Raw genomic sequence first — 20,655 nt, forward strand, 5'->3', positions numbered from 1 at the left:
GGGAAAAATTTCTTCCCTGAAAGGGCTGTCAGGCTCTGGAATGGGCTGCCCAGGGAAGGGGTCGAGTCCCCATTCCTGGAGGGATTTAAAAGGATAGATGAGGTGCTTAGGGCCAGGCTTTAGTGGTGGGATGGCAGGGTTAGGGTAACAGTTGGGCTTGATGACCTTAAAGGGCTTTTCCAGCCTAAACGATTCTATGGTTCTATGATTCTAAGAGGCAGAAAATGTTTCAGCAGAACAAAGATACCTGTGAAGGAGGCGGGGACCAAGCAGAAAATCCATGTGAAGATGAAGATGCAATGGGGCATCTCTGTCCATCACCTTTTCCACCTCTGCCCATGGCAGGGCGACTTTCGCTCCCTCCCCTTCCCTGGTTGTTCTCTAGGGCCCTGATGTGGACTTTGGGCAACAGCAGCCAAAATGCACATGGGTATGCAGAAGCTACCAGAAGCCATAAAGATGTTTGCCTTGGCTGGATGTTATAGCCAGCTGGGTCTGAGAAGGACAACAAGGCCAAGCAGAATGGGTGGGAAACCGGACCAGAACTGCCTGCTCTATGCCTGGAGACTCCAAGATCACCTCAAGTGTCTGAAGCCAGGGAGCTGCTGTTCCTCATCATGAATCAAAACCTCTCCAGCAGCTCTGCATGCTGCAGTACCCTTGCCTGGGCATCGTGGCCCTTCCTTACTTGGTGGTGGTTGCCTGTCCTGGTTTTGACTGGGATAGAGTTAATTTTCTCCCTAGTAGCTGGCACGGGGCTGTGTTTTGGGTTTAGTAAGAGAAGAATGGTGATAATGCACTGAGAGTTCAGTTGTTGCTGAGCAGGGCTTACACCAGGCAAGGACTTTTCAGCTTCCCATGCTATGCTGGGTGCACAAGAAGCTGGGAGGGGACATGGCTGGGACAGCTGAACCCAACTGTCGAAAGGGCTATTCCAGACCATATGGTGTCACACTCAGCATATAAAGCTGGGGGAAAAAGAAGGAAGGGGGGGATGTTGGGAGTGATGGCATTTGTCTTCCCAAGTCACTGTTATATGTGATGGAGCCCTGCTGTCCCGGGGATGGCTGTGCAACCACCTGTCCATGGGAAGCAGGGAATTAATTCCTTGCTTTGTGTTGCTTGCACGCACGGCTTTTGGTCTCCCTATTACACTGCCTTTATCTCAGCCCACCAGTTTTCTCACTTCTACTCTTCCAATTGTCTCCCCCATCCCCTTGTGGGGGAGTGAGTGAGCATCTGGGGGGGCTCAGTTGCCAGCTGGATTTAAACCACGACATTGCCGTAAACACATAGAACATCTCATTCAGGGTGGGTTGTTCTGCGTAGCAATGACCAAAGCCCAGTATTGAAGTGCACCCCTGAGAGGGCAGTGTGGGTGCCTGTTCTGAATGGCACACCCAAAGCAGCTGCTGCCCATGGAGCCATCAAGACAATTTTCTTGGCCTTCTACTACCAGAGGAAACTTCTGAGGTATTAGAAACACAAAATAACAATGCTTTGAGAAGACCTAGAAGACCTAGACCTAGCTTTAGAGGATGCAAAAAGAGATGACTTTGTCCACTTAATATGGTGGCAGTTTCCTACCATGAGGTCTGTGAGTTTAATGTCACATTTTTGGGAGTCTTGCACTGTCAAATTGAAAGGGTATTTCCTGCATCATGTATCTTGGCATGTTAACTCTTCAGGAGGCTGTTGAAGAAGTTGTGACATGCTCTGAACTAAGGTGGCTTTTTCGCTGGTGCTCTGACTCATGGCCCTTCCATGGGTTTGAAAGCAGGACAATGGCTAACTCTGAGTTTTCAACTCGGATTAGATCCCTTGTTCTTGTGCTTGTGCTGACTTTCATCTTCAAGTAGCTTTTAATGGCCCCTGTGTTTACTTTGTGGTGCTTGCAGAGAGCAAAACTTCCATTCTACAGTGCTCAAAGGGTCGTATTGGTTAAGTCTTTCCATAAAATGTTGCCCATTACGCTCATCAGCCTGGCTGCCCATTTCTGCACCTCTTCCTGGGCTTGGTTCCTCTCTCCAGAAGGGTGGACAGAAGCAAATGCTCCCTTCCAGCTGAGGGCTGGGGCTGAAGGAGAGCAAGTCCTACTGCAGCTCAGAACAGTTCGGAGATCTCTCCTGCATTAGGGGGAGACTGACAAGTCTCCCGTGTGAATCCCTGCTCAGCACAGTGACAGAAACTGTGGTCCCTGGACTTGGAGCCTGGGATCTTCCAGTAGTGACCTGGCTGGATGACCCTGCTCAGGATGTTTTTTAAGTTTTCTTGTTTTTTTTTTATTTTATTTTATTTTATTTTGTTTTGTAAAGCAGACAGCGTTGTACTATTTCTACTCATTTTGAAGTCAACAGGAGTTTGACTGTTGACTTCAATAAGGCTGTACTAAATACAGGCTTCCCCAAGAACAGTCAAAATAATATCTGGGTCTCAACTTTCTCCTCGGGGACATCTTTTGGTTCAGAGCCTTTCCAGGTTGCCACAGTCTGCATCAGCCCAGCACCCTGGAGGATGACACTGGAGTGCTTTACCCCTATGTGCTGTCTTACACAGATGGAGACTTTAGGTCTCTCAATTCAGAGTAGGTGTTGGAGTCAATCCAACTTTGTGCCCAATGTTCAGGAGACCAGGGAGGTGCTGAAGGTGGTCGGTTGGGGGCCATGGTGCTGAGGGCACCACTGCTGCTGGACAGTGCCCTGGGTGTGCTGCAGGAGGTGTTCCCAGCTGCCTTGTGGGTGTAGCTTGACCAAATGATCAGGACAGTTGTTGGTGGATATGGGATGAAGCCAGAATTTTCTTCTGGCTCAGACCAACGATGACCTTGGAGACCATCCCCTCCTTCCAGAGCAGGAGCTATGAACCATCTTCTCAGCTGCCCCATGTGTCCCTCACCTGCCCCGGGAAGGTCTTTGCTGCACCAGGTCTTGCTCCTTGGCCTGCAGTCTTCTCTGCAGAGGTGGGGTCTAGCTTCCAAAAACCAGGCATCTCAAACTGAGCTCATTTCAACCTGTGCAGGCAATTGAAAGAGGCAGCTTGTGGGTATGGGCCAGCTGCAGAAACGCACATCTCTCCTCTACTGGAACTTGGGGAACTTGGATCTGGGTGCCAAACATGATCCTAAACCAGGGCTGCTCAATCCTGTCTTTGCTGGTGGGAACGTGCTGTGATTTCCACTTTCTTTTAATTCAAACTCTTCCTTCCTTTCCCTTCCCACCTCTGATAGCCAACAGAGATCCAGCCTCTACCTACTGAGGTTTTCCTTAGGTATTTTTCACCAATCACTTATACTGGGACCACTGGGGGCTATGGGCTACCAGTTGAAGATCCCGGCTCCAAATGGAGTGTTTCAGCCTGACAAAAGGCTATTTGGGTGGCCTGTGATCTAAAGCAGATGAGATTAGAGGAGCTAGCGAGCCCTTCTGGCCTCAGACCAGGACAGCTTGGGGGCAGAGGGGGAGGACACGAGCCGCTCTCCTTGCTGACGCGCCTTTGCTGTCCATCCTGGGGGGGTGCAGAAAAGCAATGGGCGCAGGATGGAGCCTCTGCGTGTTTTCTGAGTCTGCAAGTCCCTGTACAGGGCATGGCTGGGATGGGATGGGAGCTGGGGCTGGCCCCTCTGTGGCCAGGCAGCGGTGCGATGCAAGCTGCCCTGGGGGGCTGCACCGCCCTAGCAGCTGCCCCCCAGCGCTCCCCGCACCTCTGTGGCTGCCCGGCGAGCTCTCCACATGATGCCGGGGCGGAGCGGTGGGGGGAGCTGCGAACACAAATGCCTCGCCTTGAAATTCTCCCCTGGGTCTGGGCAAGGAGCCGGGAGAATTTCCCAGAGATGAAATGCGGGAGCAGCGTTCCCAGAACCAGGGGAGGGGCTGGTGAGGGAGGATTAGAGCCGTCTTGACAGTGCACCACTGCGACTGTCTCCCAGCCAGGCCCGTTACCTGCTGGGACACTCAATTTGCCATTGTTCCCGCGGTGTCACACTGTATTACCAGCATAATGCAGAATGTTTCCGCCGGCCAGCGTACCCACGGCACAGAGCACTGGCATTCCCCAGGAGCACCTCGTAGCAACGGGGCAATGTTCCCCTGTCCTGCCGTCACCCTCCAATCCCGCCAGCCCGGCTGGGAAATCCCTATTGATGGCTCTCCCCAGCCCCCCGCCACCGGATCAAAATGGCTAAAGGGCGTGTGAATGCTGCAGCAATTTGAAACGACTGCAGCGCTGGGATGGTATCGCTCGCCCTGCCTCACAGTAGGGGAGGAAGCTTAGCTCTTTCTCATCGGTATAAGCTTATTTTTCTCTCTCCCTCTCTCCTTTCCCTCCCCCTCCCTTTAAGCTGTTGAGTTTATATCAAGACGGCCCCTGATCCCACACACCCCTGTTTAGATGCAAATGACTGCAAGTGTCATGGCTGAGAAAAGCCATGGGTTATCTTGGTGCGGGTCTGCCTTTTCACAGCTCGTGTCAGAGGCTTAGCCAAACACACAAGGACCCCCAAAGGCAGCCCGGGCCCAGCTGCCTTCCCTGCACCTGGCCCTGCTGTGGCTCCTTGTGGCCCCGCACGGCGAGATCCTGTCCTGGCTGGTGCCGCCGGCAAGGGGCTTCAGCCCAGCTGGGGATGGGGAGGACCCTTCCGGAGAACCGGTGGCATCTTCCTGGGGAGGGGGAGCAAGCGAAGGGCAGCCACGCTGCGAGGAGGCAGGGGGCAGCGCCGTTTCCCGCGACACCCAAGATGTGGGGAAGTGTTTGAGCTTGTTCCTGCCAAACTCACTTCTCCAGATCCAGTCCTGCCTGTGGCTCAGAGACCTCTCCTCCATCCCAGGAGTTGGTCTCCAGATGCCTGTGGGGTGTTCCTGCCTCCTGCACTCACAACCAGCTCTTTCTGGGCACTTTAACCAAAATCCCAGACTTAACCACTGACACAGATTGGTAATTGCTCGCCCTCCCAGAGCAGCAGTAAGTCACCTGGCTGCTGGCTCAGCCTTGGATTTGGGGTAGGACTTGGCTGGAAGAGACATTGTTTTTTAATAAAAATTGACCTTATTTTTAAAAAAAAAGGAGGGAGAAGAGAGAGGGGGGAAAGCAGGTTTTTCTTCCCTCCTTGTCCCAGACTGCACACCTGCAGTATAAATCATCTCGGAGAATTTGCCTGTAAAAACATGATCTTACCCCACATTCTGGGGTTGGTTTTGGTTTTTTCATAGCCCAGAAAAAAAAGACATGCAAAAAAGAAACCTTTTGGGAAGATAATCTGTGGTCCTAGGAAACCTAAGCTTCACTGGCTACGGCTGCCACACGCTTTATGGCAAAACCTCATGGGTCTGAATTTTGGGTAGGGCACAAATTGCGTCAGGCTGGGCAGAGCCCTTGGCCAGGGTTGGTGTTCAGCAGCCCCTGGACGGGAGCACTTCAGTCCCCCGGGGGTTTTGCTGGGCTGCTTTTGCCTTTTTATTGCTTTGCTGCGAATTTGAAGCCATGCAAGAGACTGAGGGGAGAGATCTGAGTTGTAGGGTGGACGCAGGCGTTGTGTGCCCTGAGAGGGTTCGCCCGGCTGAACCACAGCCAACGGCTCCGTTATTTTCCCACACTACATTGCTCTTCAGACTAAGCTCTGCTCGAATGGAAGCAACTGGGATTAACACTTTTGCAGCTCCTTTAAAATGAAATTATCCTCAATTTCTTTTCAAACTGTATTAGAAATGAATTTCCATGCTACTGTAGTGAGAAATGCACCTTTGAAGTTTTTTCCAAAATAGCTTCAGTCTACTTAAGGGACAAGTAGATGAGATTAACCTAAATGTTGGTCTTTGATACTTAGAGGTGATTTCATCCAGGTAGTTATCATAGCTTAAATACTGGCTATTTTGGGCTTAGTATTTAATGCCTGTTGGCCTAATGCAGAGTGCAAACTGCAACAGGATTGTCATCTTGCTATTAATTAATGATTCCTAGTTTGTGGGGTTACACCCCTCCACATGTCCCAGAAGCCAATGAGAAGTGAACACGGCAATAGCTGCCACTTATGCTCAGGGCTTGGCCAGGCACAAACCACGCAGCCAGCAACGATCACAGGCATCGGTTCCAGGTTATGGGCTCAAAACACTTGATTTCTGTTGTTGCTGCATCTAAGGCTGGTGGGACAACAGCCTGGAAGAAGGCAATGCTACGAAGGCAACAGAAGTGTTCGATAAACCTATCCACAGCCCTGTCAGCAGGGATGAGCAGTGTCGGTCCTCCTGGATGATGTCCTGTGCAACCTGCTCTGGGTGACCCTGCTTTAGCAGGGGGGTTGGACTGGGTCCCTTCCCGAGGTCCCGTCCAACCTTCGCCATTCTGTGAGTCTGCGAGTCTGTGGTCTCCAGATTCATTGCAGCACAGGAGATCTCTCAGGGCAGGACAAAAGCCTTTTTATCGCCAACGTTGTCTCTTCTGTCAGCTGAGAAAGCAGTGGCCGAAAAGGTTATGAACTTCTCTGTGGCCGTTCCTGCTGCAAACTTTGGGAATGGCAAAGGATATCCTGGTGTTGCTCATCGCTGCACAGGTGAAATGAGCCCCATCCTGTCTCCACTCATGAATTCTCAAGACAGTAGTGAAAAGACATTAGCACATTTAAAAAATGTAAATAATAACCACAACCAAATGGGTTGGGCTTTGATGTATCGTTATTTGCAGATGATACTGTTTATTTTTAACTGTTCTACTTACAGGTTAGTGAGACGTGAGAATAAAGACATTTTTCAAGCTAATTGCCTGGCAGTTCTGCCTAGGAGACTACTGATGCGCCAGGGTTTGATCGGGAAAGCTGTACAGCAAATGTGCTCGATAATTTTTCTCCACCTGCCAGAAGGGTTTCAGAGCCCTGGGTGATATTTTGTCAGCTTGAAGTGCAGGGAAATGTCGAGGCACGTCCACATGCAAGGTTTTGCTGTAGTCCTTGCAACTGAAAGGATCTTAAAATATTCTTCATGAATTCAACGCTCGGGTTGCTCATTACAGGGAGGATGGTTCACATCCAATTTCGAAGTGCTTTCACACTGACAGAAATGGTGGTGAGAGATTTTCAGTGCCTGAATGCTGCAACAGTTCTTTCATAATGCGTTTGACAATTTTATTGTAGTTTTTTTATGATGGTTTTTAAGAAAATGAAAACTTTCTGATCTTGTACGTGCTGAAGTTTAGGACGTGCTTTTATTTGGCATCAGGTTATAGTGTGGCAAGCCTTGGTAACAAGTTATTTGATAGTAAATACAGCAGCTACCCCAAAATATATCCTGGCGAATCAGGGGAACTGAATCTCGTGGTCCCCGTTAGCACTCTAAAATGACTTTACAGTCCTGCTTTCTGCAAAGTATTGCACTTTAACCCAAATGAGTCATTTTCACTGAAATATGATACTGATGTTTCGGGAAACTCTACCACTGTTGGAAGGCTGAAGCTTGAAAAAATTACCATGAACTGTTTATATGCGGAATATCAGAGCTTTGCAAAAAAGGTTGACCAGGAGGTGTGCATACTCCAGGACACTACTGGGAAATAGTCTAATGTCCTAGCTTTCCACCCTAATTTCTCCAATTTCCTAAAGGCCGTACCATAAGATTCCCATTTCCAAAGCATCACTGGAAAGAATAATTTCTTTTTCAATAAACAGACTTCACTGGACTGCAGAGACTCAGAGCTCCTCGATACCAATGAAGCTGGACATGGTTCTGGTTGCATTTATGAAGCTGTGAAACGGAGACATTATCTGCAGATGTCCCTTGTGCTAAACTGGGCACAGAGTCAGGAAAGGCACGTGGTGGACACCGTGGCTTTCATTCCGCCCTTCTTGCATTTGACCAACTGCCTTCAGAAAGGCATTTCTAGTTTGATCCTAATAGGCAGGATCCCAGTACAGGCAAAGTCCTGTGAGCGTGCAAATGTGCAGCCCCTTCTCCCTGGAAATGGGGAAGAAGGCATAATGAGAATCTTCCTGGAGGCCCTCAAACCCATGGTGGTGGCATGGATAGTGCAGGCATGTTTGGAGTTGAGGGTGCATGGGAACAGCTCTGAGTCCGCACGGTCTGCAGGCTCTTGGGGAAGGGGAGGAGAAGGCAATGCCCTCAACCAGGCAGTACTTCATTTCTACCCAGAGAAGCTCAGAGCATTAAATCTTCAGGGAAGGTCCCTCCAGAAGTAGCAAAGCCGCAGCCATGAGTTGGCCCTGGTGGCTTCCATCTATCATTCCCTTTTGTCATCAGTGCCAATGTATGAAGTCATGGGATGGGATGGAGGGGAGGGGAGTTTTTTATCCACCCTATGGTTCAGTTTCATGGGAATGCTTTTTAATCTAAGGTCTTGGTTTGCTAACTTGACATCTGAGATGTGGGATAGGTTATCTGCCACCAAAGTCCTCCAGCACCCTCCTTTCAGGCTGTATTTGGCTGCAGGCTAAGTTACAGGTGCCCAACATCTCACTTTCCTCAGTGTAATGCCCAGGCTGTGATCTCATTGAGAATCTCAACTTTATTGTGCTTCATCAAGGTGCTTCCGGTGGGCTTGATCTGTTCCAGTGGGTCTAGAGAGGTGGCCTTTCAGGAGGAAGTGATGAAGAGGAGCAAACACATGTGCTTGGAGAGAGAAGGAAAATATGTTTATTCTCCCCCTTTTTGTTCCCTAGACCTTCCTCTTCCTGTATCCCCTTCCTTTATCCTACTGAGAGCTCCTGGATGGGAACAGACCCTTCCCTCATTACCTCTCTTGATGTAACACAGGAAAAAAAATTTGAAAAAAAGAAATAGGAGAAATTTGGGTTGAAAGCTAGGACATCAGACTCTTTTCCCTGTGTGTTCCTAGTAGAACATTCATGGCATGGGGAATCCAAAAGCCAAGTGGAGATGTGACAGCTCTACCCACCCTGGCAAATGCGTTCCCCCATACAATCCTCTGGCTTCACTGTTTACCTTTGTCCAGGACTGGCCCGAAAATGGCCAGGCTGTCATCGATGGTGGTGCAGTTCCAGCGGCGGCCCCGGAACTGGTGCTGGCACTCCTGGATACCCAGCTTCACTCCCTCAGCCACGCTGGGCATGATCTCAATGTAGTTGCGGCAGAAGCGGAGCTGCTTGGGGACGAGGCCGGGGATGGAGCCGCAGAGGATGGGCTGTGACCCCAGGGAGCTGTACTGTTGACCTAGTGCGAGGGACCTGCAAGGGACAGAGGACAGCGTGAGGGTTGGGAAACCAGCTGGCACTACTGGTCCTGCCCCTGCGACCATCCCGGGGGGAATTTGATGAACCAAGGTGAACCAATAGTTCAGGGGGACAAAGTACTGAAAAAGAGGGATTTCATAAAAACCGAAGAGCCTTCCTACTGAATAGCAGTGATGTAATCTTCACACCTGAAGACACCCTGGTCCTTTGTGGGCACAGAGTGGGGGGACTCAGCTCCCTACATGGAGGCACCTAGAGCCATTCAGTGTACCTCCAAGTGCCCGAGACATCCCTATGGGGCTGGTGTATCTGACAAATGACCTGCAAGGAGCTGTATTGGGGAGGAGCAACACTTTGAGGTTGGGGAATACCCTCGGGTGTCTCAGCTGTCAGGAGGCATTGACATGAGAGCTTTGGAATTGTGGCCAAGGTGGGAAGTGTCCTGTCCAATGCCAAGTTCATCATAGAATCATCACAGAATCATAGAATCCCAGGTTAGAAAGGACCTCAAGGATCATCTGGTCCAACCCTTCTAGGCAAGAGCACAGTCTAGACAAGGTGGCCCAGCACCCTGTCCAGCTGAGTCTTGAAAGTGTGCAGTGAAAAGTGTCCAGTGTCATCGGCACAGGGATCAACATTTACTGGAGAGGAGCTGCTCTGTGACCAGGCACATCGACGCCACATGCCCCAGGCTGTCTTGACAGCTTGTGCAGATGGTCCCAGCAGAGATGGAACCACCATGGTTCCACACTGATGGACATCAGCCTCTAGCTGCAGCTGTGTTGTCAGATGTGCTGGTACGTGGTGAAGGTGGTGAAGGTGCTGGAGGGAAGATTTGAGAGGACCTTTTCCTACTGGTCCAAGGACCTGTCATTTGCAGAGCATGGGGTTCAAATTGCTTATTTGGCCAGGAATGGTCACTAAGTGGTGAAGACACGTGTCTTCTAAAAGAAGCCCTGAGATACCTGCTATTACAAACAAACAAGGATAGTCCTACAGCTACTGCCTTGCTGAGGATCCAGACCACCCTAGAGTAGTCAAACTGGTGAACGAGTAGCTGGTTCTGTAACAGAATGGACGTGGTGAACTCAATTGCTTCCAGTGCAGAAACCTCACAGTCCAGGTACTAGCACAGGCAAGTATTAAAGAGCTTTGGCTTAGCATGTCCATATTTCTCTTGTACTAGGGAGTCCACAGTTGGACACAGGACTCAAGATGAGGTCTCACCAGTGCTGAGTAGAGAGGAAGGATCTCCTCTCTCTACCTGCTGGAAAGGCTTTTCCTTGTGCAGCCCTAATGGTACATTGCTGCTTCACATTCAAATTTTTGTCCACCAGCACCCCCAGGTCTTTTTCTCTAAACTGCGTTGTAGCTGGTCACCTCCCAGCCTTTGCAGTTGCATGGGATTGTTTCTCAGGTTATTGCTCCCCAGGTCCCTTGGTTGAATTGCATGACCTTCCTGTCTGCCCATCACCCAGCCCTTAGAGGTCCCCTTGAATGGCAGCTCAACCATCTGGAGTATCAACCACTTCTCCCAGTTTTGTTGCATTTTTCCATAACCCACCTGCCCAAATCTGTGCATTACATGTGAGCTAATCAGTCATTTGATAGTCATTGGCCAATTCAGGTTAGGCAAGACCTCAGGAGGTCTTTAGTCCAGCCTCCTGCTCAGAGCAGGGACACTTTAGATTAGGTTTCTCAGGGCTTTGTCCTTCTAGAATTTGAAAACCTCCAAGGACAGAGATGCCACTGCCTTATGGGACCTGTAGTTGACCATCCTCGTCCTGAACTGGAGTCTCAGGCTGGATGCTGAGCTGACACCAGTAATTGGTTGACTTAATTGCACACTAATGATTGTAAGATGTGAAGGGAATCCCAGGGGACCTGCCCAGGAGAGACATCTCTGCTGAAGGCACTGAACAAGAAGACCTGACTCCCACCCTGGCTCGGAAGCACATGCCTCTAATCCCTGCCCCAGTGTCATCTTCTGCCACAGCTCCATGCTCAGCCATTGCTCAGACCTGTTTGTCCTGCACCTCTCTTCCCATCTCCCCAGCAGCAGGACTCCATCTATCTCCCACACCCTTGGATGGAACACACAGAAGAGGGGCAATCAGATATGGTTGGGAGGCAACACAGTGCAATGGGCAGTGCCCTAGGACTGGTTCCCAGAGCCGCTTAGCACTGCCAGCTCCCACCAAGTGCAATCTGATGGGGTGGGAGCTCAACAATGCTGGGAAGACCCATCAGCTCCAAGCTGATTTGTGAACAACATCAACTTCATTCTCCATCCATCAGGGCCAGCAACATGGGGAACAGGCAGGGGAGCATGTTGCGTTTCTCCAGACACCCACTCTCGCAGACAGACACCAGCTGTGAGATGCTTTCTCCTGCCTGGATTTGCACAGTAGTGGAAGTGAAGTTCATACGCAGTGCCAGAGCTTACAAGGACGTGCCTGCAGCAGCAGTTTCTCGCAGCAGTGGTGGAGGGTTGGCCTGGTATGCTGGCTGTGAGCTCCACATTATGCCATGCATGCAGGTTCATTGTGCCATAGCTCACTAGTGTAAAACCTGTCCCGTTTTTTTTAGTTGGATGAGCAGTTTGATCCCTCAGGGAGCCTGCAGAAAACAGCAGTGGCCTCGAGTGAGTAAGAGCTGGGATTGCCCATGAAGTTCTGGAGAACACCTGGGAGGATCCATCCTCCCATTCAACAACAGACTTGGTCAAATCCCTTCTTGGAACCCCCAAGCCATCTCACAACAGACTAGAGGCCTGACTGGAGATGTGCAGTCAGTTTTGGTCAATCTGTTTTGAGGCTGGAGTTGCGATCTGTTGCATGAGAGAGGCCCCTGGGGAGGGTGGAGGCTGGTCTCAGTTGTAGGTGGTCACACAGGCAGCTGGTGAAGTTGCTTACACACATACAGGAATCCATCTGCTTTTGATGACCCATTCCAAGCTTTCCCACCTTTCCTTTTCTTCCTCTTTTGTAAGGTCTCCATCATTCCTAAGTGTCTGCTCTTAATTTTCCTGGCTGATGGTTACTGAGAGCACCTTCTCTCCAGCTGTCACCTGATTTTCATTTTTGTTCTCAATGAACATGTGATTTCCCCACTGCTGATCCTTCTTAGACAGATATAAAAAATCTCATTCCTCTTGGCCCATCATCCCCATCTACCCAGAAGTCCTGGGAAGACACACTGGGAGCTGTGGCTAAAGTACTTCAGTTCTGCTTTGATCCCCTGGGTCCCGCAGACTGGCGATGTCTTTCCCTCTCTCTCAGGAAGTGATCCTGCCCCTGTATTCGATGCTGGTGAGGCCGCCCCTCAAATGCTGGGTTCAGTTTTGGGCCCCTCACTACAAGAAAAACGTTGCCTTGCTGGAGCATGTCCAGAGAAGGGCAACGAAGCTGGTGAGGGGTCTGGAGCACAAGTCTTATGAGGAGCGGATGAGGGAGCTGGGGTTGTTTGGTCTGGAGAAGAGGAGGCTGAGGGGAGACCTTATCGCCCTCTACAACAACCTAAAAGGAGGCTGTAGCAAGGTGAGGGTTGGTCTCCTCCCTGGTAATGAGCAATGTGATGAGGGGAAACAGCCTCAAGTTGTGCCAGAGCAAGTTTAGGTTGGACATCAGGAAAAATTTCTTTCCTGAAAGGGCTGTCAAGCACTGGAAGGGGCTGCCCAGGGAAGGGGTCAAGTCCCCATCCCTGGGGGTATTTAAAAGCTGGGCAGATGAGGTGCTTAGGGACAGGGTTTAGTGGTGGATGGCAGGGTTAGGGGAATGGTTGGGCTTGGTGATCTTAAAGGGCTTTTCCAACCTGAAGGATTCTGTGATTTTATGATTGTATATAGTGGCTGAGATGGGAAGACGAAACAAAACCTATTTGAAATCCAGATCAGAGATCCCAGGGGCGCATCCTGGCTTCGTGTGTCTCTAACACAGAAGCCACACAAGCTCATGGGGAGGAAGCAAATGCATTAGGAGAGGAAGTGTCACAGGGTGAACTTGGGAGAAACAGAGGACATGGACCATTTTGAAAGCACAAAACAAAACTCCAAGGCTGCCAACCGCAGGAGCAACAGAGCCCACACTTTCCTGTCTTTCTTTCAATGCTCGCATCCTTCCTTGCTGGTTAAGCCTACTTTTCTGTTACTTCCATCATGTCAAAGAGAAACAGACATTTCATACCCCTGCTCCACTGCCCCCAGCATCACCCATGGAAGGTGACAGGTGCATTTTCCCAGCATCAACGTGCACACTCAGGGGCAGGAGCCATAAAAGCCAACCACCTCTGCTTGGCTGGGAGGCTCCCTTTCATCGCTGTGTGTACGAGTGTGAGTGGACAGATGTGGACATAAAGGTAAGCTTTTGTGCATGCACGTGAGTGCCATGCACAATACAAGGAGCATGAGTGCCTATGGCAAATGCACAGGAAATCCCTTTTCTCTTTCTCTACTTAATCCCTTAAATCTCTCAGGAGCCCTGACACTGTCTGTCAGGCTAGTGACTCCTTTTGTTCCCATCCGATAGTGCTGGACAGAGCAGAGCCATGGATCCAGCAGTCTCGAGTTGACTCTCCATGGTTCCTGTTGGTCTGGGACGAGCTTTTGAATCCCTGGGAGTAAACGGCCTCCAGTTGTGCCAGGGGAGGTTTAGGTTGGACATTAGGTAAAATTCCTTCCCCAAAAGGGCTTCCAAGCACTGGAAGGGGCTGCCCAGGGAAGGGGTTGAGTCCTCATCCTTGGGGGTATTTAAAAGCCAGGCAGACAAGGTGCTTAGGGACAGGGTTTAGTGGTGGATGGCAGGGGTAGGGGAATGGGTGCCTCAGCATGGAAGATATTGTGTCCACCCACACAACTTTGTCCTTCCTACAGAGAAGCAAACTCTTCTTCTTCTATTTGGGCCGCTGGTTGGAAAGACACAGGGTGTCAAGAGAAATTAGTCCTAGTAATATTTGAAAGGAGCAGGTTTTGGCCAGATTAGACCCGTACCAAAACATACAAAAAGGAGTTTTTAGGATGAACACTAACAAAGGTTTCTTGCCAGTGAAAGAAAAAGCTGCTAGGACATTTCTTCTTTCCTCTGTGCAGGAGACTGGAAGCTGCATTGCTTGGCACACTCAGGACTGCACAGTGCACCATGGGCTGCCCATCTGAGCTGAGTTTTACCAGGCAGAGACAAGCCTTGGTGAGCAGCTCCTCCTGTAGAGTGGGGGGATCGACAGCTTCGGTGGGTGCAATGCCCTGCTTGGCTGCTGTCTGGCAAGAAAGCCGCTTCTTGGAAAGAGGTTGCTCCATCCCCTGCTGTGTGTGCAGGGCATGGTGAGGACTGACCCAAGGGGTTTGCTCTGCTCACATGTATTTTACGTTCCAGTTTCACGATTAAAAATAATGAAAGTGAAGTGCCAGGAGGGGACCAGCGTCCTGGGAAAAAATCTGTCATGGTCACCCCTTTCTTCTGCAGTCCCATAAACCTGAACGAATCCTGGAAGCCCAGCTGGGCAGACCCAGAATCCAGCTGGGTTTTTTCCTGTTTCAGCCCTGGAAAATATTGACATTTGTGTGAGAAGTCTATTCCAACCTCCAGTGAGCTCCAAAGTGGGGCAGCATCTGTGCTTGCTGTGACTGCCTGAGGTCAGTGTTGCAGCTTCTTACTTGAAATGCAGGGAAAAAAATTCTGGGATGCGCTGCTAAGGGTGTATTTTCCATCTCTAAACTCAGCAGCTGAAAGCAGATGAATCTGAAGAGCAATTTTTCTTTTTTTCCCACCGTACCAAGGACACCACCAGCCCTGTGGCCAGCTGCATGTCCCCAAGGACGCGTCTTGTGCCATGGAGATGGAAACTCACCACATTGCAACTCTTTCTTTCCTCTCCCGAGGGATCTCCCACATGAATGTAGACATGCTATAGGGATCCTGTACCCCACTGTGCCATTTCCTTTGACAAAATTGTTAGAAAGAGCTTATATTTTCAACCCTGGGGCCCCCAGCACACCTGGAGATCCATGCAGAACTACATGGCTGGGTGAGACCCCACCTGGAGCACTGTGTCCAGTTCTGGGCTCCCCAGTTCAAGAAGGATGAGGAACTCCTAGAGAGAGTCCAGAGAAGGGCAACAAAGATAATGAGGGGACTGGAGCATCTCCCCTATGAGGAAAGGCTGAGGGAGCTGGGCTTGTTTAGCCTGAAGAAGAGAAGACTGAGAAGGGATCTCATCAACACATACAAGTATCTTAATGGTGGGTGTCATGAGGATGGAGCCAGACTCTTCTCGATGGTGCCTAGCACCAGGACAAGGGGAAAAGGGCACAAACTGAAGCATAAGAGGTTCCAGTTGAACGTGAGGAAGAACTTCTTTACTTGGAGGGTGACAGAGGTCTGGCACAGGCTGCCCAGGGTGGCTGTGGAGTCTCCTTCTCTGGAGATATTCAAACCCTGCCTGGACAATGTCCTGTTCACCCTGCTCTGGGTGAGCCTGCTTGAGCAGGTGGGTTGGACTGGGTGACCTTCGGAGGGCCCTTCCAACTCCTGCCATGCTGGGATTCTGGGATTCTGTGATTACATGGAGGATGCTGGTGGTGATGACTCCAGTGATGAGGGGAGGTCACAGCAACCCCTGTGCCTAAGGGACATGTAGGTTAGTAAGTGCCATGTGCCCACAGGCTCCTATTTTCTTTGTCTCCCCCCTGCCCAAGAGCCAGAGCAGGCTTGTGCAAAGAGCCAGCTCCCCTCAGGGCTCTGCTGTGTGAGTTTTGGGGGGCCACGGCACTGTCACCTTCTCCCTTTGTTTCAGCATCAATTAAATAACAACTACATTTCCTCAGTGCTTTGAGAGCCACGTCTAGCAACACTCCCTGAGGGCTCCAAGGACCTGGTAGAAATGAGGCTCTTTGAAACTATATTTCCTCCCGCAGCAGCTAAGGTCGCTGCAGCATGATGTTACAAGGCAAATGCTCGTCCTGCCTGCGCTCTCTGATGCCTTTGCAATGCCCCGTATCCATCCCTGCAATGCTTATAGTGCACTAGGAAAACTGTGAATCAGCAGGAGAAAGCCAGGTCACAGTTCAGATCTCGTTTGCTACCTGCTGCCTTGGAGAAAATCTTTCTCTTCCCAGAGGGTTTTTCATTGTACTATTTTTAGACATATTTGGCATTTTCCAATTCTGGGTCATGTTCTGCTTAAAATGGACAATGGTACAGGCTGGCATCCCACTGCTTTACAGTGCTGAGTGGCCCAGGGTTGATACATTGAAATGCACATTGGAAGCCAGGCGATTTCATGCTGCCTCTTTCTCTTTATTTAGTGCCGCATCAGTCCTTCCCAGCTCCCACGAATTTTGCCCTTTCCCTAGCAGAGGCATCATCACACACTGGCTGTTCAGGTGAGTAAAGGGCTGTGCAAAATCACTGCGAGCAGAGGTGCATGATGTATACAAACCTTCACGCCGGAGAGCAAGACCCCATTCCTTTTGTTACGGTACATTTTAAATTGTCTCGCTCAGCCCATTCAAAGTGTTTTCACCAAGTGGCAGATGTTCATTTTAAGCCCAGAGATTGTGCATCTCCCCCCAACTTTGACGATGGTGTCCTGATAAGCAAACGAGTGCTTCCAGCTGCTAACTCTGTTCTGCTGTCTGACCTTTGAGGGGGTATTACATCTGCTATAATATTCATATATTTTAATTCTTGTAATTTGCTGACTGCAGCCCTTTGTGAACAGGGCAAGACACAAATTCTTGGGTTTGTCTGGAGATCAAGAACAGCAAGAGGGAAATTTTTGCAAGTTAAAGCACGTAATATATATGCACACATGAGCCTGAGAAACGCCAGGTCTTGACTGAATATGAAGAACAGACAAACAGATGACAGAACTCAAACAAGAAACACTGCAGTTTGCTAGGGAACTGGAGAACTTTAATGAATCCCATGTGTTTGCTCATAAATCACCCGCTATTTAATCCCTACTGAATGTGTCTTGAGTTTTGAGCTTTTCTGTAGAGTGGGTGCTCGTTTCTCTGGTATGAGATACAGCCCTTACCACGGCCTCTCCACCAACCTTTGGAATCATTGGTGGGCTCTGCAAAACAGACGAGAACTTCATTTTTAAAAAAAAAAAGGTTCAAATGTGCGGCACTGTGCGCTGGCAGCCCAGAAGGCCAACCATACCCTGGGCTGCATCAATAGCAGCATGGCCAGCAGGTCGAGGGAGGTGATTCTGCCCCTCTACTCTGCTCTGGTGAGACCTCACCTGGAGCCCTGCATCCAGCTCTGGAGCCCTCAGCACAAGAAGGACATGGACCTCTTGGAGCGGGTCCAGAGGAGGGCTACAAAAATGATCCGAGGGCTGGAGCACCTCTCCTATGAGGCCAGGCAGAGATAATTGGGCTTGTTCAGCCTGCAGAAGAGAAGGCTGTGGGGAAACCTGATTGTGGCCTTTCAGTACCTAAAGGGGGCCTATAGGAAAGATGGGGAAAATCTTTTTAGCAGGGACAGCTGTGACAGGGCAAGGGGTGATGGCTTTAAACTAAACCAGGGTAGGTTTAGACTAGATATAAGGAAGAAATTCTTTACAATGAGGGTGGTGAAAACTGGCAGGGGTTGCCCAGAGAGGTAGTGGAGGCCCCATCCCTGGAACCATTCCAGGTCAGGTTGGACAGGGCTCTGAGCAACCTGATCTAGTTAACGGTGTCCCTGTTCACTGCAGGGGGGCTGGATTAGATGACCCCTAGGAGTCCCTTCCAACCCAAAACATTCTATCATTTTATGATTCTATGAAATGCCTAAGCATTAGGGGCTGATCCCCAGACAAGAGCAAGTCCCATGGGCATGAGCATGGGTGTAGGGTTTTTCTGTATTACTGCCCTGGAAAGTCTCTGTAGACTTTACACACCAGTGTAATGTGACCTCTTGAACAAGAGAGCTTTTTTTCCAATTGCTGAGTTTGAAAATTACCTCGTTAAATAGCTTGTATGAATCGCATGATCTGCACAAAATTCAGCAGCCCACAAGACCAGATTTTATCCAATTAAGATTCTCCCTTAATTTAGTCACACTTAAGGGCTACAAACCTTTCTAAAATCTTCACAAAGGCAAAAGTTCACCTAGAATCACTCCCAAACCTGTGGCTGCTTAGAAATAGGCTAAGCATTCCTCTAAGATCTCTCCCAAACGGACATTTCAGGTTATTTATATCCCTCTAGGTCCTGGGTAATTTTTATTTATTGTCCATGCAACTCAGTAGTGCCTCTTCTGTGATTTGTCTCCTACCTACAACTGCAGAGCCCTCTTCCAGCAACCTCGTCTAGGAGGGCTTAAACCTTCCTCCAAGCACTGCAGAACAGAGGAGTTCCCAGTGGTGGGGCAGTGCTCCATGGGAGGATCTGTTTAACATCTTTATCAATGACCTGGACGAGGGGATTGAGTGTGCCCTCAGTCAGTTTGCAGATCACACCAAACTGGGTGCAAGTGTCGATCTGCTGGAGGGGAGGAGGGGTCTTCAGAGGGACCTGGACAGGCTGGATCCATGGACCAAGGCCAATTGTGTGAGGTTCAACAAGGCCAAGGGCCGGGTCCTGCCCTGGGGTCACAACAACCCCACGCAACGCTACAGGCATGGGGAAGAGTGGCTGGAAAGCTGCCTGGCGGAAGAGGACCTGGGGGTGTTGGTCGACAGGCAGCTGAATATGAGCCAGCAGTGTTCCCAGGTGGCCAAGAGGCCAACGGCATCCTGGCTTGTATCAGGAATGGTGTGGCCAGCAGGAGCAGGGCAGTGACCATGCCCCTGTGCTGGGCACCGGTGAGGCCGCCCCTCAAATGCCGGGTTCAGTGTTGGGCCCCCCACTCCCAGAAGGACCTGGAGGGGCTGGAACATGTACAACGAAGCTGGGGAGGGGTCTGGAGCTCAAGGCTGCTGGAGAGCGGCTGGGTGAGCTGGGGGTGTTCAGCCTGGAGAAGAGGAAGTTAAGGGGAGCCCTCATCGCTCTCTACAACTGCCTGACAGGAGGGGGAAGCCGGGGGTGTGTCAGGCTCTGTTGCCAGGGAATGGGCGATGGGATGAGGGGAAATGGCCTCAAGTTGTGCCAGGGCAGGTTTAGGTTGGACATTAGGAAAAATTTCTTCCCCGAAAGGGTTGTCAGGCACTGGAAGGGGCTGCCCAGGGAAGGGGTCGAGTCCCCATCCCTGGAGGGATTTAAAAGCTGGGGGAACGAGGTGCTTAGGGACATGGTTTAGTGGTCGGATGGCAGGGTTAGGGTAATGGTTGGGCTTGATGGTCTTAAAGGCTGTTTCCAACCTCAACAATTCTGTGTTTCAATGATCTTGCAAAGACCAAGGGTGGTCAGCTGGTGTTGTTCAGGGGCGCATAGCACCAGCTGTATAGAAATTTGGCAACTTGCTCCATTCACGGAGAAATGTTGATTATTTCCAGAGAAGGCAAGGAGAAAGCACTTAATGATGTGATCAGCATACGAGGGTTGGACAGCCTGTACCCTGCCTATAATCCCAGCTGAAGTTAGAGATGCCATTACGGCATGTGGTTTTATTTTGAGATATCAGAATGATTATTTCTCAGGTCTTGCTAAAAAATGAGTGCTGCAAGGAAATGCTAAAGAGAAGCTGCTTGGGGTCTGAGGAGTTGGGGCGGGGGGGCGCGGGTTGGTGTTGTTTTGTGTTAGCCTCCAAACAACACTGATGTTGAAGCAGCTACTGAAACACATCCCAGGCTAAATCTACATTAAGTCAAATGAGAAGCCCCATATCTGTGCACAGGGGAAATTGTTCTTTGTAAATAAAGATTTTTTTTTCACGTTGGCCAAATACCAAATGATCTGGTTATTCTGCAGTGATAATCTCATTTCCCTTTCACCTATCACTCAACGGTACTGCAGCTAAGGAGGCAGCAAAGCTCAATAAAGCCGCTTGTACAGATGGTGGTGCACCACCAAATAACACCTAGCGATGGGCACTAGTTTAGGGGCCTCTCAAAGTGGGGCAAAATACAGCCATTTCACCAAAGAAGGAATTGCAAGCCCTCTGGCTGCTCTCTGTAGATCCTGCAATGTGCAGCATGTGAGCAAGCTGGTGCTGAAGTCTGCAGCAGTCGATCCACTCTGAATTCAGTCCCAGGACTGCATCCTCCCTATCAGCTGTGTTGTTTGGAAATGGTGTCAAAATAATAAAATATATTCTGCAAGAGGTGAAGGGATTGGGTCCTGTTAAGCATGAAGAACTGTCAAATCACAGCGAGGCACCGGTGAAGTGGTGACTGTCGTCTGCTGACATTGTGTTCAACAGGAAACTAAAGTTGGGAAAACCCAGGCTGCAGGACATCAACTCAAGCCTGTTGGATCTACTGATAGAGACAGAGGAGGAGAAACAAACTCTTCAGTCTGGTTTGGGGTCCTAGGAACTACTACCACTTCTTGGGAAGTGAAGCAATGCACAATGAATAGGAAAGAGGGGGGGTAAGGAACG

The 20,655-nt window shown here is 50.1% G+C and overlaps 1 protein-coding gene across 1 annotated transcript in view; it reads right to left on the reverse strand.

Annotated features, from left to right (window-relative positions):
• WNT3 (Wnt family member 3) overlaps positions 1–20,655 on the reverse strand; it is a 58,472-nt gene that overhangs the window by 3,653 nt on the left and 34,164 nt on the right. The window contains exon 2 of the mRNA XM_009638506.2: positions 8,940–9,181. Coding sequence (XP_009636801.1) covers positions 8,940–9,181 — 242 coding nt within the window. The remainder of the gene's footprint in view (positions 1–8,939; positions 9,182–20,655) is intronic.

This window comes from Egretta garzetta, unplaced genomic scaffold, assembly GCF_000687185.1.
Source record: "Egretta garzetta isolate BGI_Z169 unplaced genomic scaffold, ASM68718v1 scaffold745, whole genome shotgun sequence".
Lineage (NCBI taxonomy): Eukaryota > Metazoa > Chordata > Aves > Pelecaniformes > Ardeidae > Egretta > Egretta garzetta.